General features: G+C 36.5%; 2 protein-coding genes across 5 annotated transcripts in view; one reads left to right on the forward strand and one right to left on the reverse strand.

Moving 5' to 3' along the window:
- Positions 1–14514, forward strand: part of LOC146141129 (nesprin-1-like) — a 340733-nt gene that overhangs the window by 56710 nt on the left and 269509 nt on the right. The window lies entirely within an intron of this gene.
- On the reverse strand, positions 1061–5671 carry LOC146141132 (uncharacterized). 4 transcript variants are annotated; one of them, XM_083391375.1, is made up of 5 exons: positions 5286–5671; positions 4438–4653; positions 3213–3470; positions 2951–3065; positions 1061–2883 (listed from the first exon to the last, which is right to left on the reverse strand). In XM_083391375.1, exons 1-5 carry the CDS (start codon positions 5335–5337, stop codon positions 2151–2153), a joined length of 1374 nt encoding a protein of 457 aa, XP_083247501.1. In that variant the 5' UTR covers positions 5338–5671; the 3' UTR covers positions 1061–2150. The 4 variants fall into 4 exon arrangements, with proteins under 4 accessions (XP_083247501.1, XP_083247500.1, XP_083247499.1 ...); XM_083391374.1 differs by having other exon boundaries at positions 2951–3131; XM_083391373.1 differs by having other exon boundaries at positions 2951–3470.

A 14514-nucleotide genomic window follows, 5' to 3' on the forward strand; every position in this document is an offset into this window, starting at 1 on the left:
GCCGGGGACGAACGGAAGCGTTTATTGCGTGACAAACGCGCACTGTGACGTACTTTTTTGTTCCGTTCTTATGTCATAAGTGGGACAACTTTTTAACAAATGTATCTGTTTCGTTTCGTTAGTAAAAGACTATCCGGGACTGTATTATTGAAAACTTTGATGTGTTAAACCAGTGGTTCTTAACCTTTTTTCTTTCGTGGCCGATTTACGTTGCAAAAAAAATCTGTGGCCCAATAGTTTTATAGAAAAAAAAAAAAAGGTTTAGAACAAAACACAGCAGGACATATTTCAAAACAGATCATTTATTTAACCGTGCATTAGTGAGATACTTGCGGTGAAACAATAAATTTCCATTCCTTATAATTCCTCCCCAAGCCATTATTCCGGTAAAATTAAATATTTTGACACAAATGAAACTAAATCTAGCTTTTTAAATTGATCTGTGGCCCACCTCAAATGTTCTTATGACCCACCAGTGAGCCATGGCCCACTGGTTTAGAACCGCTGTGTTGGACGTAAGAATAGTTATCAAGGCCCATACAACATATGAAAATAAACAAAAAAAACTTTCACAAAGACAACCTACTTTTATGTGGTCTACAATATTCATTCTACGTCTCACTACAACCTCTTGGCATTATCTTATAATTTATTGACAACGTAATGCTACCTATGGGTTTTTATATTGATTGTACGTCAAACTACAACATCAAGCCAATATGTTAAAGTTTTATGTTTAGTTATTTTGTATTAATGTTCAAATATTTGTCCTCTTAAATGCACTTCAATCGAAATCTGCTTTAACCATTATAGGGTTTAACTAGATTTAGAAGTTGTAGTTTGACTGGTATCTTTGAAAAGGCAGTTATTCATCGTGGGAACTTTTGCAGTATGATGTATTTGCTGTTTCTAACATTAGGACTTACGGTTGCTGGAAAAAACGTGCAAATTACTTGAGCAAGGCGCCGCGCTCTCCTAAGCAGCTCTCTGTAAATTTATCGGTTCTCTGCTGCCTCTAGCGATCAAATTTTATAATTATTTTATCCGCATAACGTCGCTATATATATTCTTTATTTTAAAAGGTCGTTCAAGTCATTTCACAGTAGGGCGAATACAGAAAAACACGTAGAACTTATATAGTACAATAAACGGTTCATGCGATATTACAATCAGTGGTTCATGCAATTGTTTACAAATTGTTAGAGGCTACAAATCTTCTAATTGAAGTTACAATATATATTGTTACTATACGTCTTGGATGACTAAATATAGCGACACAGAAATTTCTATGTTCAAACAGCTGTTGACACACAAAAAACTTTAAATAAAAATAAAGCCTACGAAATTATATGAACTAAAAAAAACGCAGTATAGTTGTTAAGAGTCAAAAAAAAGAATCACATTTTCGGTAACGATAAAATTGCAGTTACCGTCAGTAAAAAGTCGGGATAATGCATTTCTATAACGTTTTTCAATGCTACTGACAAACAACATTCTTCGGCATTATAAAGCAAACAATGCCTTCGCAAGGTATAACCGTCGCAAAATGTTGCTATATTTAAATACTTACATACTGTTAAACGCAGTTAAAGTTCATTTTTTAGTTCTGGTAAAATTATGAGTTATGTGCTCATTTATTTTTTTTATTTGTTCTGAAAAGTCTATATTGGTTAGTTCTTCTATATACATTGAATCTAACCGATGAATATGAAATAATTATCATTTGTTTTTTTAAGTACAGTAAAAACGAACCGGTTGAAACAAGTATTTTGCTTTAATTGATATTTTTGTGGTTCTTAATTTCGGTCTGGTATATAAGTTGGTGGTGAGCCATTTTTTGTGTGTAAGGTATTATTTGGTTCTGGTTCATTATTGTGCTGTTTTAATTTTCAGTTTTAGTTCATTATTTGATTCTGATTTTTATTCTAGTTTAGATTTTTGGTTGTTCAATTTTTGCCTTCGGTCCATTTTTTTTATTTCTAGTTAAATTTACGGTTTTAGTTCAATTTTTTTTACTCTTATCCAGTTTTAGGTTTTGGTTCAGTTTTTGGTTATAGTTAACATTATGGTTTTAGTAAAAATTGTGGTTCTGGTCAAAGTTTAGTTCTGGTCCATTTTTTACATCTGGTACATTTTTGGTTTACTTAAAATTACGGTTTTAGTTCAAACTTTGCCGCTGTTCCATTATGTGGTTCCAGTCCAACGTTATCCTCCGAACCACTTTTAGGTTCTGGTGTTGCGTTTTGTTTCTTCCTCACCGACTTGTATGTGTCCTCTGACTCAGTGAAGCGCCTCAAAGCCCCGTTGCTTTCCAAGGTCCCTATTATTTCTCCGTAGGGCGAAGGGCCAGGCATCATTTCCAAATTGCTGGTGTACGTGGAGTTGACCAACTCAAAGCTGGGGCTATCAGGGAGTACATAGGGGTCTTCTTCTGGCTGACCGATGATCTCACTGTACTGGACAACGTTGCTGTCCACTCCTGAAAAATCGCCCGGTTTCGGCAGGTTTCCATTCGGGTCCTTTGCCAGGGTGTAATCCTTCGGTGGGGGGTTCGATTGTTGCGTCACATCGCTTGCTACGTCATAGAGGAAGAAGTTGCCCCTTCCGAAAGACGGAGGCCCCTCGGTTGGTGCCGGGTTGGGACTTTCCCCTGTGATCTCACAATAGGGGCTTGCGCCCTGCGTCTGGATCGGTTCCAAGTAGTTGTTGGCTCGCACTCGCGGTTTACGCCTTTGTTGCACGCCGTCGCGGTCTATGACGTCATAAGGGCGCTCGAGAAGCGCGACGTTCGAGTAGCCGCTGGGTGAAAGGGGTCGGTCACTTGGGGTCACGTGAACGGCGTAGGGGTTAATGTCGTCGAATGGTGCACCCTCTGATTTCGATCTATGTAAACAGGAAAAAAAACGAGGATGTTTGTTAAGTCTTTAATAAATTTTACAGCCCAACTCACTTTCGCCTGCGTCGATAGATCCAGATCAGCACCGTACACAGAACCAAGCACGTCACAGCCAGTGCAAGAAGTAGCACCCACGTCATCGATTTCGCTTGGGTGATGTCATCCATCTCTGTGTGATATGACGTAGTGTCGGTTGGTTGCGCTGTGCTCGCTGCTGCCGCCGCGTTGCCGCTTACTGCTCGCGAAAGATGCGTGACGCTGTGGTCGCGTGTTGCCGACTCTACGGTCGAGGATATTGTAGAAGATTGTCGCTTACCTTTATCGTGGCTTGTTGTTGTTTGAAGAAGTCTCTCGACTCGAATGAACTCGTAGTGCACGTTTACTCTGATTTGGCCCGTCTCGGTTTGCACCCCCAAACTGGGGGGCCATGACGTAGCCGGTTGCCAAGCGACGCTGCACGTTTGTAGTCTGACGTCATCGAAGTGGCTGGCGGTTAGTTCTGTTGGGTTAAGTTGAACTGATGGTGATATGTAGATTTGGCATAGGTCTTGTGCTGTCGTACAACGTTTCTCACCTGGTTGAAAAGCAAGAGTAGTTTGAACAATGCTAGCAAAAAAAACATGTTTTTAGGAAACATAGCTTAAAAATGTAACAGAAAACAATATGCTCCTGTTTAAATAAATCTAAGCATGAAAGGAACCATGTTTTAACAAACAACTGAAAAACATTGTGGACTAAATAAACGAGGCCAAACGAGATAAGGAGTTATTTTTGACTTGTCTTTTTGAACGAAATACACGTACATAAATCTTACATGAACACCGTGCATATGTTTTTAAACAAATTCTTTAAAACCGATTTTTGTGCTAACAAATTGCCAAATTTCTACCTGTCATCCACATAACATGTTTTATTACTTTTATGGTGAAATATTAGTAACATTTTTATGCAAGGGTCTCTCTAAGAAAGGCATTGATTTTTTAACTTTTAAACCTGACGGACCCATGTTTGTTCTTAGGTATAGTGGTCGATCGCATAAAGTTGTATTCAAGAAAAATAAAAAAATAAACTTCCTAACGCAATCCTGAGATTGATTCGCTGTTCAAAGGCATTGCAATTTACTTACAACAACAAAACTAATCAAAGCATTCTTTCGAATAGCAAAATCTGCCTGAATCCGAATGGTGAAAACAAACGATTCTGGTTGCACATCAATTGTAAAGGTTAAACTAAGTACAAAACTTAGTGAACCGAAAATCAGTTTGTTTGTATGTAATAAAAAGATAAATATATTTCGCTATAAAGCATCTTCAGTATCTAAAAACATAACACTACATAAGTCAAAAATACGCTAATAAAAACATAAAACCTTTTTGGTGTTTTTAGATACTGATGATGCTTTATAGCGAAATAAATTTATCTTTTTATTACATACAAACAAACTGATTTTCGGTTTACTAAGTTTTGTACTTAGTTTAATCTTAACAACAAAACTAAACGTATTGTTGTAGCTATGGTGTAACAGCGTTAAAAACTGTTACCATTTGGCAAAACGATGAAATCAAACGCAATGCTACAGTCCGGGTTGTTATGGTTGGTCGCCATAGCAACCGTGACAAATAGGACTTGGCTGACGTCATCAGTCGGTGGCGTCATCAACCACGTGCAGTTGACCTTGTCGTAGGTCACCAGCAGATTGCCGGAGACTGCGTGGGGCGGTGTGCTACCGTTGCATACTGTGTTGTTGATTTGGGTTGCTGATGAAAATCGTAAATTTATAACAAGGTAATAACGAAATTACTTTTTTATACTTTAACAATATCAAATCCAAGTCTCATTAGTAGTTTTTATTTCATATCAAATATTAAAAAATAAAATACGACAGTTGAGAAGATCTAAAGCAATTTAACTTTAGAGCCAAAATGCTAAAATGTTTAACAGTTTTGTTTAAATAAAAAAATAGATCATTATGATTCATTGATGTTTATTTTGGATTAATTTACATTCGTTCAGCGTTTTACATGTCACTATACAGTGCAAACATATTGTTGCAAAAGGTAAATATGTGTTGATTAAATCTAGTTTACGTGTAGTCGTGCATGCTTTGTTTTGTCTTGTGATTTAAAATATAAAGCTGAACAAATTGAAGTTATACAAAATGGTTTTATAAATATTTTAGCTGAGCGGATGCGCAAAGCGGAACACTTATTCTATAATTCCGTGAATGCCTATATACTTCCTGTGGTGAATCACATTTTAATTGGCGTTTTCACGCCAATACACACGTCCGCTTTAAATTGCTGTGTTTTTTAGCACAAATTGTTTGTTCAAAACGTAAATATAGTTATTCATAGTTTTTCCTATGTTTTATAAGTAGTTTGTTACTTACCGTGGCAGCATACCACGCCGACAAGCAAAACAACTATGACAGGACGGAACATCGCATTTGCTTCATTACAAATTACCAGTGCTTATATCAAAAAGGCTCCCGAATATTCTGTTGGCTTAATACACAATTAAACTCGATGTTAACTTAAGCTAAACAATGAGGTGCGAAACGCTTTTCCATTTTGTCTTGTAAGTATAAAACGTTTTGAGAACGTTTCCGGTCAATCATGTCCTGTTTATGCATTTTAAGGGGACCTTTATTTATTATTTGCCCTAATGAAAAATTTATATTAACTCTGTTTCCTATTTTTCATTAATTTGTCATAATTTAGGTAGCAAGCATCAATGTACAAATGTAGTTTATCTATTTGCAATTTACCAGCGTGTTACCAATTGAATCAACTCCGTTAATTTACCAACATTTTTCGAACGTAAACTCTTGTATTTTAAACACTAAATTCCACGTATAGCTACAGCCTCCAGACATTATGCTCTAAAGTGAATTTATACGTGCAAATTAACCCTATATTTACCAACAATATCCGAAGTTAAAGTCTTGCGTTTTTAACACTAATAACTATAACCCCAACCAATATACTCCAAAGTGAATTATTCGTGCAAATTAACTCTATATTTAACAACAATCTCCGAAGTTAAACTCTTGCCTTTCAAACACTAAATTCTACGTATCTACAACCCCAGCTATGATGCTCCAAAGTGGATTTATACGAGAAAGTTAACTTCGTATATTTACCAACAAAGTTAAACTCTTGCCTTTTAAACACTAAAAGGCCTCTGTATTTACCAACAATCTCCCAAGTTATACTCTTGCCTTTTAAACACTAAATGCATTCCAGCCTTTCGACAATCAGACCCACCATTTCTGCAAAGCGCGCATCAATAACAACAAGCCAGTTCAGCCGTAGTGCGCATATAACGACCTCTCCCGCCCACCATTGCTTGTATTATTTCGATGCTCGGGCGCTCGGTTCACACGCAATAATAGCGTGGGCCTGATCACGTGGTCGGAAATTGCGATTTGTTACGCAGCTTCCGCTTTGATTGTGACGTCATGCGTTTTGCCGCCGCGTTATTGTTTACTAGCGAGGATGGTAGACGCCGTTGAAGCGTGCGGGTATATGACGTGTCAGTGGGTAATGATGGATTTTTGTGGTGTGTTTTCCCTTGTAAACATATTTACACGTGGTTCTGTGGATGTTTTGTTATGTTTAGTATTTTCTATTGAATTATATACAGGGGCGTCTATATAAACTGTGAATGGACATCTTTATTAAAGTATAAACGTGGCTATACGTGTCTGGCGGATTTTATTTTGTATATATTTATTTGATTTATTTATGTGTGTATATGTTTTTTTTAATTTGAAACCATTGAGTGCTAGATCGACCAATGCTCCGCGAACGCAAAATAAAAAATATCAAACAGGATCTAATATTCTAAAGGTTATTCCTTAGCATAAAATATTTCCTTATTCCTGGATAGCAAACGTTTTTATTTTTACAGGAATTAATACGCCACTTATAGTTATGTCTCATAAGTTTAAATCTATAAATATAAGTTTGACACGAATATCGGAAACGAGTTCAAATTTTAACCATGCGCCTATGTTGACACCCAATTCACATAATTGTTTTAGTTGGTCTAATTTTATATTTACCTTGGTCTATTTTCTTATTTTTCCCAATTGCCAATTAGAGAAACATCTATGACTCATTTAAAACGTCATAACTTAATATTAAGTTGTTTAACCGCCGTTGAAAATTACATGTTATGAGTAATTTTAAACTAACCATGTATAGCCCACGTTAATTTCGTTAACATCATTCGTGATGTATGTTTGTTACACCACTATCCCTTTTTTAGGTATGACTCAACTAGTGTTCTACATCTTCGTCAAATCAGTAAGGTATTCCATTCCAAATTTGATGCGCAAAAGAATACACTGCGTTGAGTTTATTAATACTAACACAAAAGCGATAAATCACAATGTAAAGCATGAAAAAATAATGCCTGTTCAAGTTTGAAGTCAGACATGGAAAGAAAATTATATTGCCAAGATACGTATCATTAATTAAACAGTTGGGGTTTTAATTTGAGGACTTAGAAACAGATCAAATTTAAAACAATACGTAATATTCTATTCACATGTGTATGACAAATTCAAAACTAAAAGTAGTTAAGTGTAAGGTTTAGTTAAACCAATGGTTCCCAAAATAGGGTCCAAGAACCCATTGGACTGTTACGCAGTTTAAGGGGGTCGAATGAAAGTATTTGTCACAAACCAACTCAAAATGAATAAATGGTTTAAAAAAAGCAAGTGAACCCGTATGATCTATGCTTTATATTATTTACTTTTATTTTTACTTAATTGTTTAACGTTTTTCCTTTCACGATATTTTTTTGATGAAAGGTAGTCATTAAAATTTAAAACCATCCGCCACCTGGAATTTAGTAAAAAGTTAAGAAATCACTGGTTCATGGTAAATATTCACATCAGCTGTAATAATTCAAATAAAATCTCTCGCCCTGAGTTCATATTAAACGGTTTCGTTTTGCTAAACCACACTTTGTCAACCTGCGGACTCGAACGCCCAACCTTCGGAATTTACACGCATCTTATTCGAAGCTCACATGGAGGTTACTTTAGGTGCTTGTGAATTGGTTTTGTTCACAGAAGCATATGCTCCTGCGTTGTTCCCAGTCTCCACTGTCCCTTCTGAAGACCATTCGTTATCATGAGCGGCCACGCCATTACTGCCTTGCTGGTTTGTTGCGCCATTAGCTCGCGCGTTTCCATTGTTCTCAGTTGCGCGACTCTGTGGCCCCATCTGGCGTTTGCGCGATCTTTCCACTTCGTATCGTTCTTTGTAGCGCCTAAGAAAAGCACAATTAGTTTTTACGTCTAAATGGTTTCCAATTTTAGCGTAGAAAGATTTACCTAAAATATTTTTAACCCAAGATTTACTCAAAAGATTTTTAACCCAAGGATTAAAAATAGTTTTAATCTAAGCAATATATAAACCACTTTTAAAGTGCATTCGAAATACCCTAATAACAGTCGATCGGCTCATAACGTTAATTACATTATAATTAGCAATAAAAAGTTGTCTTTGCAGGCGTGCTAATAATGTTGCCCACAAATAATGCCTTACCTTCGTCCGAAAATAGCGGCCACGATTATGACAACACAAACGATTAGTATTGCTATCACTATAGCGACGATGATCCCCACTGATAATGTCGCTCCAGAAACTGAAAAAACATGTACAATCGTTAGTTGTAGGTGTTTGTAAACTAAAACTTTTTAAACTAAGTTACTAAATATTTTTAAAAAGTGCAAGTAAGTCGCACAAAGAGACTCATGGTGCCATTAAAGCCGGAATCGATTTAATCCCACCAATTGATTGACCTCGATAATAGGCCGCAATAGTCTGAAAACTGAATTTGTTTTGTATATAGATGGGCTGTTTTAAGGTAAATTTCATGGGCTAAAACGATTTAAATTTTTTAGGTATCTTTCATGGTCGGATATGACCTTTAACAATTAAATACGTCTACTAGAAAGTTAAAAAGTTTTTCAAATTGCACTTTGAAAGTATAGCATGACATAGTACTAGGTTTAATAGCCGTATATTATTTTTGCTTGGGTACACTATACACGGATCTGTGATGATAGTAAATTCCAAAGCCAAAAATGTCGAGTAAATAGAGTAGATTTGTATGAATACAATTCAAGCTCGTATTGAAACGTAGTATAGTATGTTATTTGTGTAATTAAATACAACTTACCCCTTTCTTCCGATATAGGTGTCGTTGTCGCTATTTTCGTCGTTGAAACCATGCCACTGCCTTCTGTGACCATATGATTAGTGGCAGTTGCCACCGTGGCATTGGTGACATTTGCCACTGTGCCAGTTGTGGCACTGGTGCTAGTCATCGCTGTAGTCGTATTAGGAAAGGCGGGGAAATTACCGGCACAAGCCAGGTAGTTTACGGTGTTTCCGTGACAACCACCTGTGACATATACAGGTTACAAAATAAGGTTTTGTTGAAAAAGGACACGTATTTCAAGTTTTTTAGGTTTGCTGGCCTGTAATGTAGTTATTGGTTACCAACCCTACGAGACTTTTTGACAGTTCTGAATTCTATTTGAATAAGGAACTGACGGTGTCAGTGTATGCGAAATATCTACCCCTTAAAAAAGTGTGATCCTGTGTTTCACTTGGGTTTTTAAGCTTCGGCTGTGAGAGTTTTTTTTATATACGCGTCAGAGGAACAATGATCGATAAGCAGAAACCTTCTGCCAATATTATTGCATTCCATAAAGATACACCCTTTTATACATGAAATAACTGTAGATTGGAATAAAAATTAAAAGTGTAATTCAGTTTTACCGGTAAACATTCGCGATTTTGCAATGTTTTATCTTGAAAAAACAAAAAAGATTACGACACTTTACTAATATTGGAGCTTTTTTTCAGACATGTAATGTTCAAAAAATTGAAAATGTACCAGTGCAGTTAGAAGCGCAGTAGTTCATAGAAAGCGGTAGTCTGCCGTCAATATTGAATTCAACAAGGCTGGGTAGACTAGAGTTGGTGCATTTTGTGTAAGAAACCAGGCAACTTGTACCTGCAACAAATAAAGCAAAACTTAAACACGTGAAAACTAAAGAAGCTTGACGCTCGTCTAAATATTTCAAAGGTAATAAAACAAATTTTAAGGCATTCGGAAGTTTTTGCTTTAGTCATTTTCTCAATTTAGAATCAAACTGACACTCATAGTTATATTCTGCTTGACCTTTCGTTAATCTATCACGCGATGTTTTACATTCTATTGTTCAATCTAGTATTCATCAAAATGTGGAGCATAATAATCGGGGGTTGTAGTTGAACGAAAGAATATCAAAGCAGCTAGTCAAGGAGGTAGTATTTTAATGTTGAAAATGAATTAATAGATATTAGAAACATTCGAAATGCTACCTACTTGTAAATGGGATTTGGTATTCTAACTTATCAAACTGTTCCAATATCGTCCACAAAAACTTATCCAACGATTTTAAAGCGAAATAATTAAATTCCTGTGGGTTTAGTTTTAATAGCTTCTATCTTACCATTTTTCGTGCAATTTCCTCTAAAGTTGGCCTGCGGAACATTGAGGTGAACCTGATCGACCCTAGTAATGTTAAGTACCACGCGACAAGTTATATTGGCGGGCGTTACTGCAAACTGTAGACCAACGGTTCCGCTTCCCAAAAACATCTCCGCGTAACAGAAGCAACCTTCGCCTTGCGCGTTTTCTGTAAAGGAAAACCATTGAATAAAGTGAATAAATTTTTTTATACTTTACACAAGGGTTCAACTGAACCAAACTTTTTTGGTGTAATTAAAAACAAAATTGCAGTTTATTCTTCAACCTTCGCTAAGGGTTTTATATGTATTTTCCTTTAATTGCTTTTTATGTTGGTGAATCATCGATTTTTGTCCAATAACTTTTTTATCGCTATTATTGAAAAAAATATTTGCTGATTATACTAGCAAAAAACTCCACAGCCAAGATAGGATCTGTTTTTATTATTATTTTTAACAGATTATAGTATGATTTTACTTCAAGTTGGATAATTACAGGATTCTGTATTTTAAAATCCATAAAACGAAACATTGAATATTTGAAGGTAAAAAACAGTCCTACTCACCAGATAGCGTCAGACAAACAACAACCAAAAGTAAGAATCCCCGCAAATATTCCATTGCAAATCCAAAAGACAGCGACCGTAAATCAAGCAAAAAATCAGCTCTTACAACTCAAATATGCCAAGGTATACCTTCCAGACGCGCGTCAATGCAGTAAATATTAGCCAGTCTACTACGCCAGTCGTCTTAAAACGCGTCGCCGACTGATTACTCACCCCATATACACTCGAGGAGGGACTAATGCACATCCCAGGCTAAACTCGGTCACAAGTCCTTATTTGTCGCGACCACCGCAGGCCATGGCTCATATGCACCTGACGTGTTGAAAATGATTCGCCAAAAGATGCCTGAAACCGTAGACAGCGCTTTGCCTTATATGCTAGCTACGTCATACTGGGACATCAAGGGACCGGGATTCCAATTAGGGAGTCGGGTTGCATTCGCTTGCTTTGATGTTGCTCTATATTCGTAAATGTGTGGGTTTTGCTTGGATGCCTTCGCAGATGATTGAATAGCGTAATCGCCACTGTTCGCCGAATTATGACGCCGTTTTAGCGTTTGATTTATTCAAATTTCATTTATAAATACACTCAGAGTAAAAAACGAACACAATTTTGGTAGTGCTTTGCAAAAAAAGGGTCGTACAAGTAAATGTTTAGGACTTGGAATTAAACTGAAACAGCATCTTAAAAGCTTTAAAATGTATGTCTTCTTAAGTTGCACCAAATTCCTAGAAATGCTTTTATGTTTAAAAAAGTATAGCAATAATACTACGGTAAATCTTTACATGAACCAAATTGCACTAGCAGTATAAATCCCTTTAAATACAGTGCTACATAAAATAAATCATGATCAAAGTGTTGCGTTTATTTTTAACACCAATTACAAGATTTGTAGAGCGTTTATAATTAACTAGTTACCGCACATAGCGAAAAACCCGTCATTATAACTGAAACTTTCAGGATTGCACTACGGTACGCCACATGTTTATAACATACAATACATTTAAAACAATCTTCTTTTTAAATGGTGCGTTTTAGTCAGGGATAGGACTAAAAAAATCAAGGTGGTTGAAAATATATTGTACAATCAAGTTCTAGAGACTTGCACAGCGTACAAAATGACGCAGTTACATGCGATACAATTCGTTCACAACAACCTGCTTTTCACTTGACCCGGCCATTTCGTAGTCATCGTTTGTCTTTCGATCATTAGCGGCATCATGTGTTCTGCCGTATTCTTTGTAGAGCACGTTGTTTACCACCTGGCGTTCATTATTCTCACCGTGTGTGTGATACAACACGTTGTCGACCATTTCTAGTTCCTTTCTGCCCGTGCATTCCTCGTATAAATGCGCTCCGAAGTTGCTTGCTGAAGTTGGAGTAGTTGTGTCTTTCCGACCCTGAGCTTCGCTGTTTTCTATAATCGAGGCCGCGGCGGCGTCAGTTTCTCGTTTTCGCCTTAACATAAACAAATAACTCATCTGATGAAAAAGTCACTTTTAGAGCGCATTTATGCATTAACTTGGTGAAGATTGGCTCTAATACTCGATATGAAAATATCGGTTAAGCAAAAAATAAACCTGATTTTAACATTGGATAAGGGTAGAGTGGCACGCATAACACGCCACTTACTTTGGCTATTTTTTAAATGAGATTTTTTGTTTGCCCTTGCCCAATTTATTGCCCTTGTTGTTCATTTTATTGTGTTTTGGATCTTGTTAAAACTGTTATCGATTATGCCATGTTTATTTTAATAAGAATAAGACGTGGTTCAATTATTATACATTGACCTTCGTACTTAATTCATACCCACCCTTTCCATAGAACAAGTGTTGCGACTAATATTCCGATAAGTACTAGCGCAACGGTCGCTCCAACCACACCATTTGTAAGTCTTGTATTGGCGTTTGTATCTGTAGAAATAACTTTGTTGAAGTAACAATAATCGAATTGAAGCCATTGCTTTTACTTTGTCTTCCACACATGTTGCTGGGTTCTACTTTGCGATATGTTTTCGTAAAAACAGAACGAAGGAGTTGTGTTTAAACATAATTTATGTGACCTTAATATTTAAATGGAGTGCTTTAATTTAAAATTGTGTTGCGCCTGAGTTTTACAGAATGTTTATGTTTAATTTAAACTACCCGATACTGCACCTTCTGTTGCAACACGCGTCGCATTGTTGGGCATTTGTGACGCCATACTCGGTATGGTGATTGCCCGCGATCCGTTCGTCATAGAAATGTGCGTTGCGGTTGTCGACTGGACAATCATCCCAGAAGGCGAACAACTGTAATCTGTCAAATTTAAACGTATGTTAGGAGTCATTACCTTGCAATCCACCGACAGTTTGATATCATAACTTTATTGACTATGTTTTCTAGCAAGTAGGCAACGGTAAACAACCCGTCATACTGCAATATACTTTTAAGTTGACTCATAAGCTTTAACCATGGTTGGCGCAAATTATTTATCGTTGCATCCTGATAGCTATAGTTTCTTAGAACTATTTTTTCATTTGTTCCTGGTGTCAGTACTGTACTGAGATGCAACCTAACAAGTTCTATAACACAAAAAAATTCTAGTTGTTTTAAAATGCCCCTAAACCGTTACAACGTATCTATTAATAAAATATTTTTTAAACGCACCATGCCCTTCTGATGTAGCACACTTTTAATTTCAAAAATATTTTAATGCGCTAAATTGCTATACTTAAACGCTCGGACGTGACTATTGCAACCAAAAAACTGCAACAAATGTTAAGTTGTACTGAATGGTGTGTCACTCTTATTGTGAACGTATAAAAGTTTGCCACAAGTAAAACCTACTTAATATCTTGTACGTCGACGAGTCCAGCAAGCTCACATTCACCTCAAAGCTGTTGTTTGCTGACACTTGGAACGTCACATTTTGGCATTCTCTACCATTAGGGCATTTAACCTCATATCGAAATATCGAAGTCACATTTTTGATCTTCGTGACTGTCTAGAGCCGGACGATGCTCTGTGTTTAAAATCTTATTTTTTTGTACCTCAAACTCATTTACTTAAACGTATGGACATATGTATATGTTTGAGTATGGGGGTTATCAATAACGATGGTTTCATTAAATTGTAGGTCCATGAAAAGTTATTGTTGCAAATGCTTAACAATAGGCTATAACTTGTCTTTTCCCAATAAAGTTTATCAAAACGTTAGCTTTTCCCAGGTTTAAGTTTGTACAAAACAAAGGAAAAGGCAATAAAAATGGAAGCATTCTAATAAGCAGTCCAACTATTATGGTGAAGCGACACAGATCGAGACGTTACATATTAATTTAACCGATGTCAAGTTTCACTTTCACCTCAGTTGCATTGGCTACAAAACAAACTTATATACTAACTGTTTAGACTTCATGCCAGTATAACTTACTTTGCCAGCAATGCTGTGAAAATAAACTTTCCAAAGCATTTTTCAAGTCATTTATCGACGGCGACGACGATCCATAAACAAACGTTAGGCTAATGCTGCCCTT

The sequence above is a fragment of the Ascidiella aspersa genome, chromosome 6, assembly GCF_963924565.1.
Source record: "Ascidiella aspersa chromosome 6, kaAscAspe10.2, whole genome shotgun sequence".
Taxonomy (NCBI): Eukaryota; Metazoa; Chordata; class Ascidiacea; order Phlebobranchia; family Ascidiidae; genus Ascidiella; species Ascidiella aspersa.

Excerpts from the sequence above, each read along its gene's own strand:
- LOC146141132 (XM_083391373.1), bottom strand. The coding sequence starts at position 5,337 with ATGTTCCGTCCTGTCATAGTTGTTTTGCTTGTCGGCGTGGTATGCTGC. Across the intron at positions 4,654-5,285 it reads CGGCGTGGTATGCTGCCACG|CAACCCAAATCAACAACACA; the intron begins GTAAGTAACAAA and ends GATTTTCATCAG. Across the intron at positions 2,884-2,950 it reads ATCTATCGACGCAGGCGAAA|ATCGAAATCAGAGGGTGCAC; the intron begins GTGAGTTGGGCT and ends CTGTTTACATAG.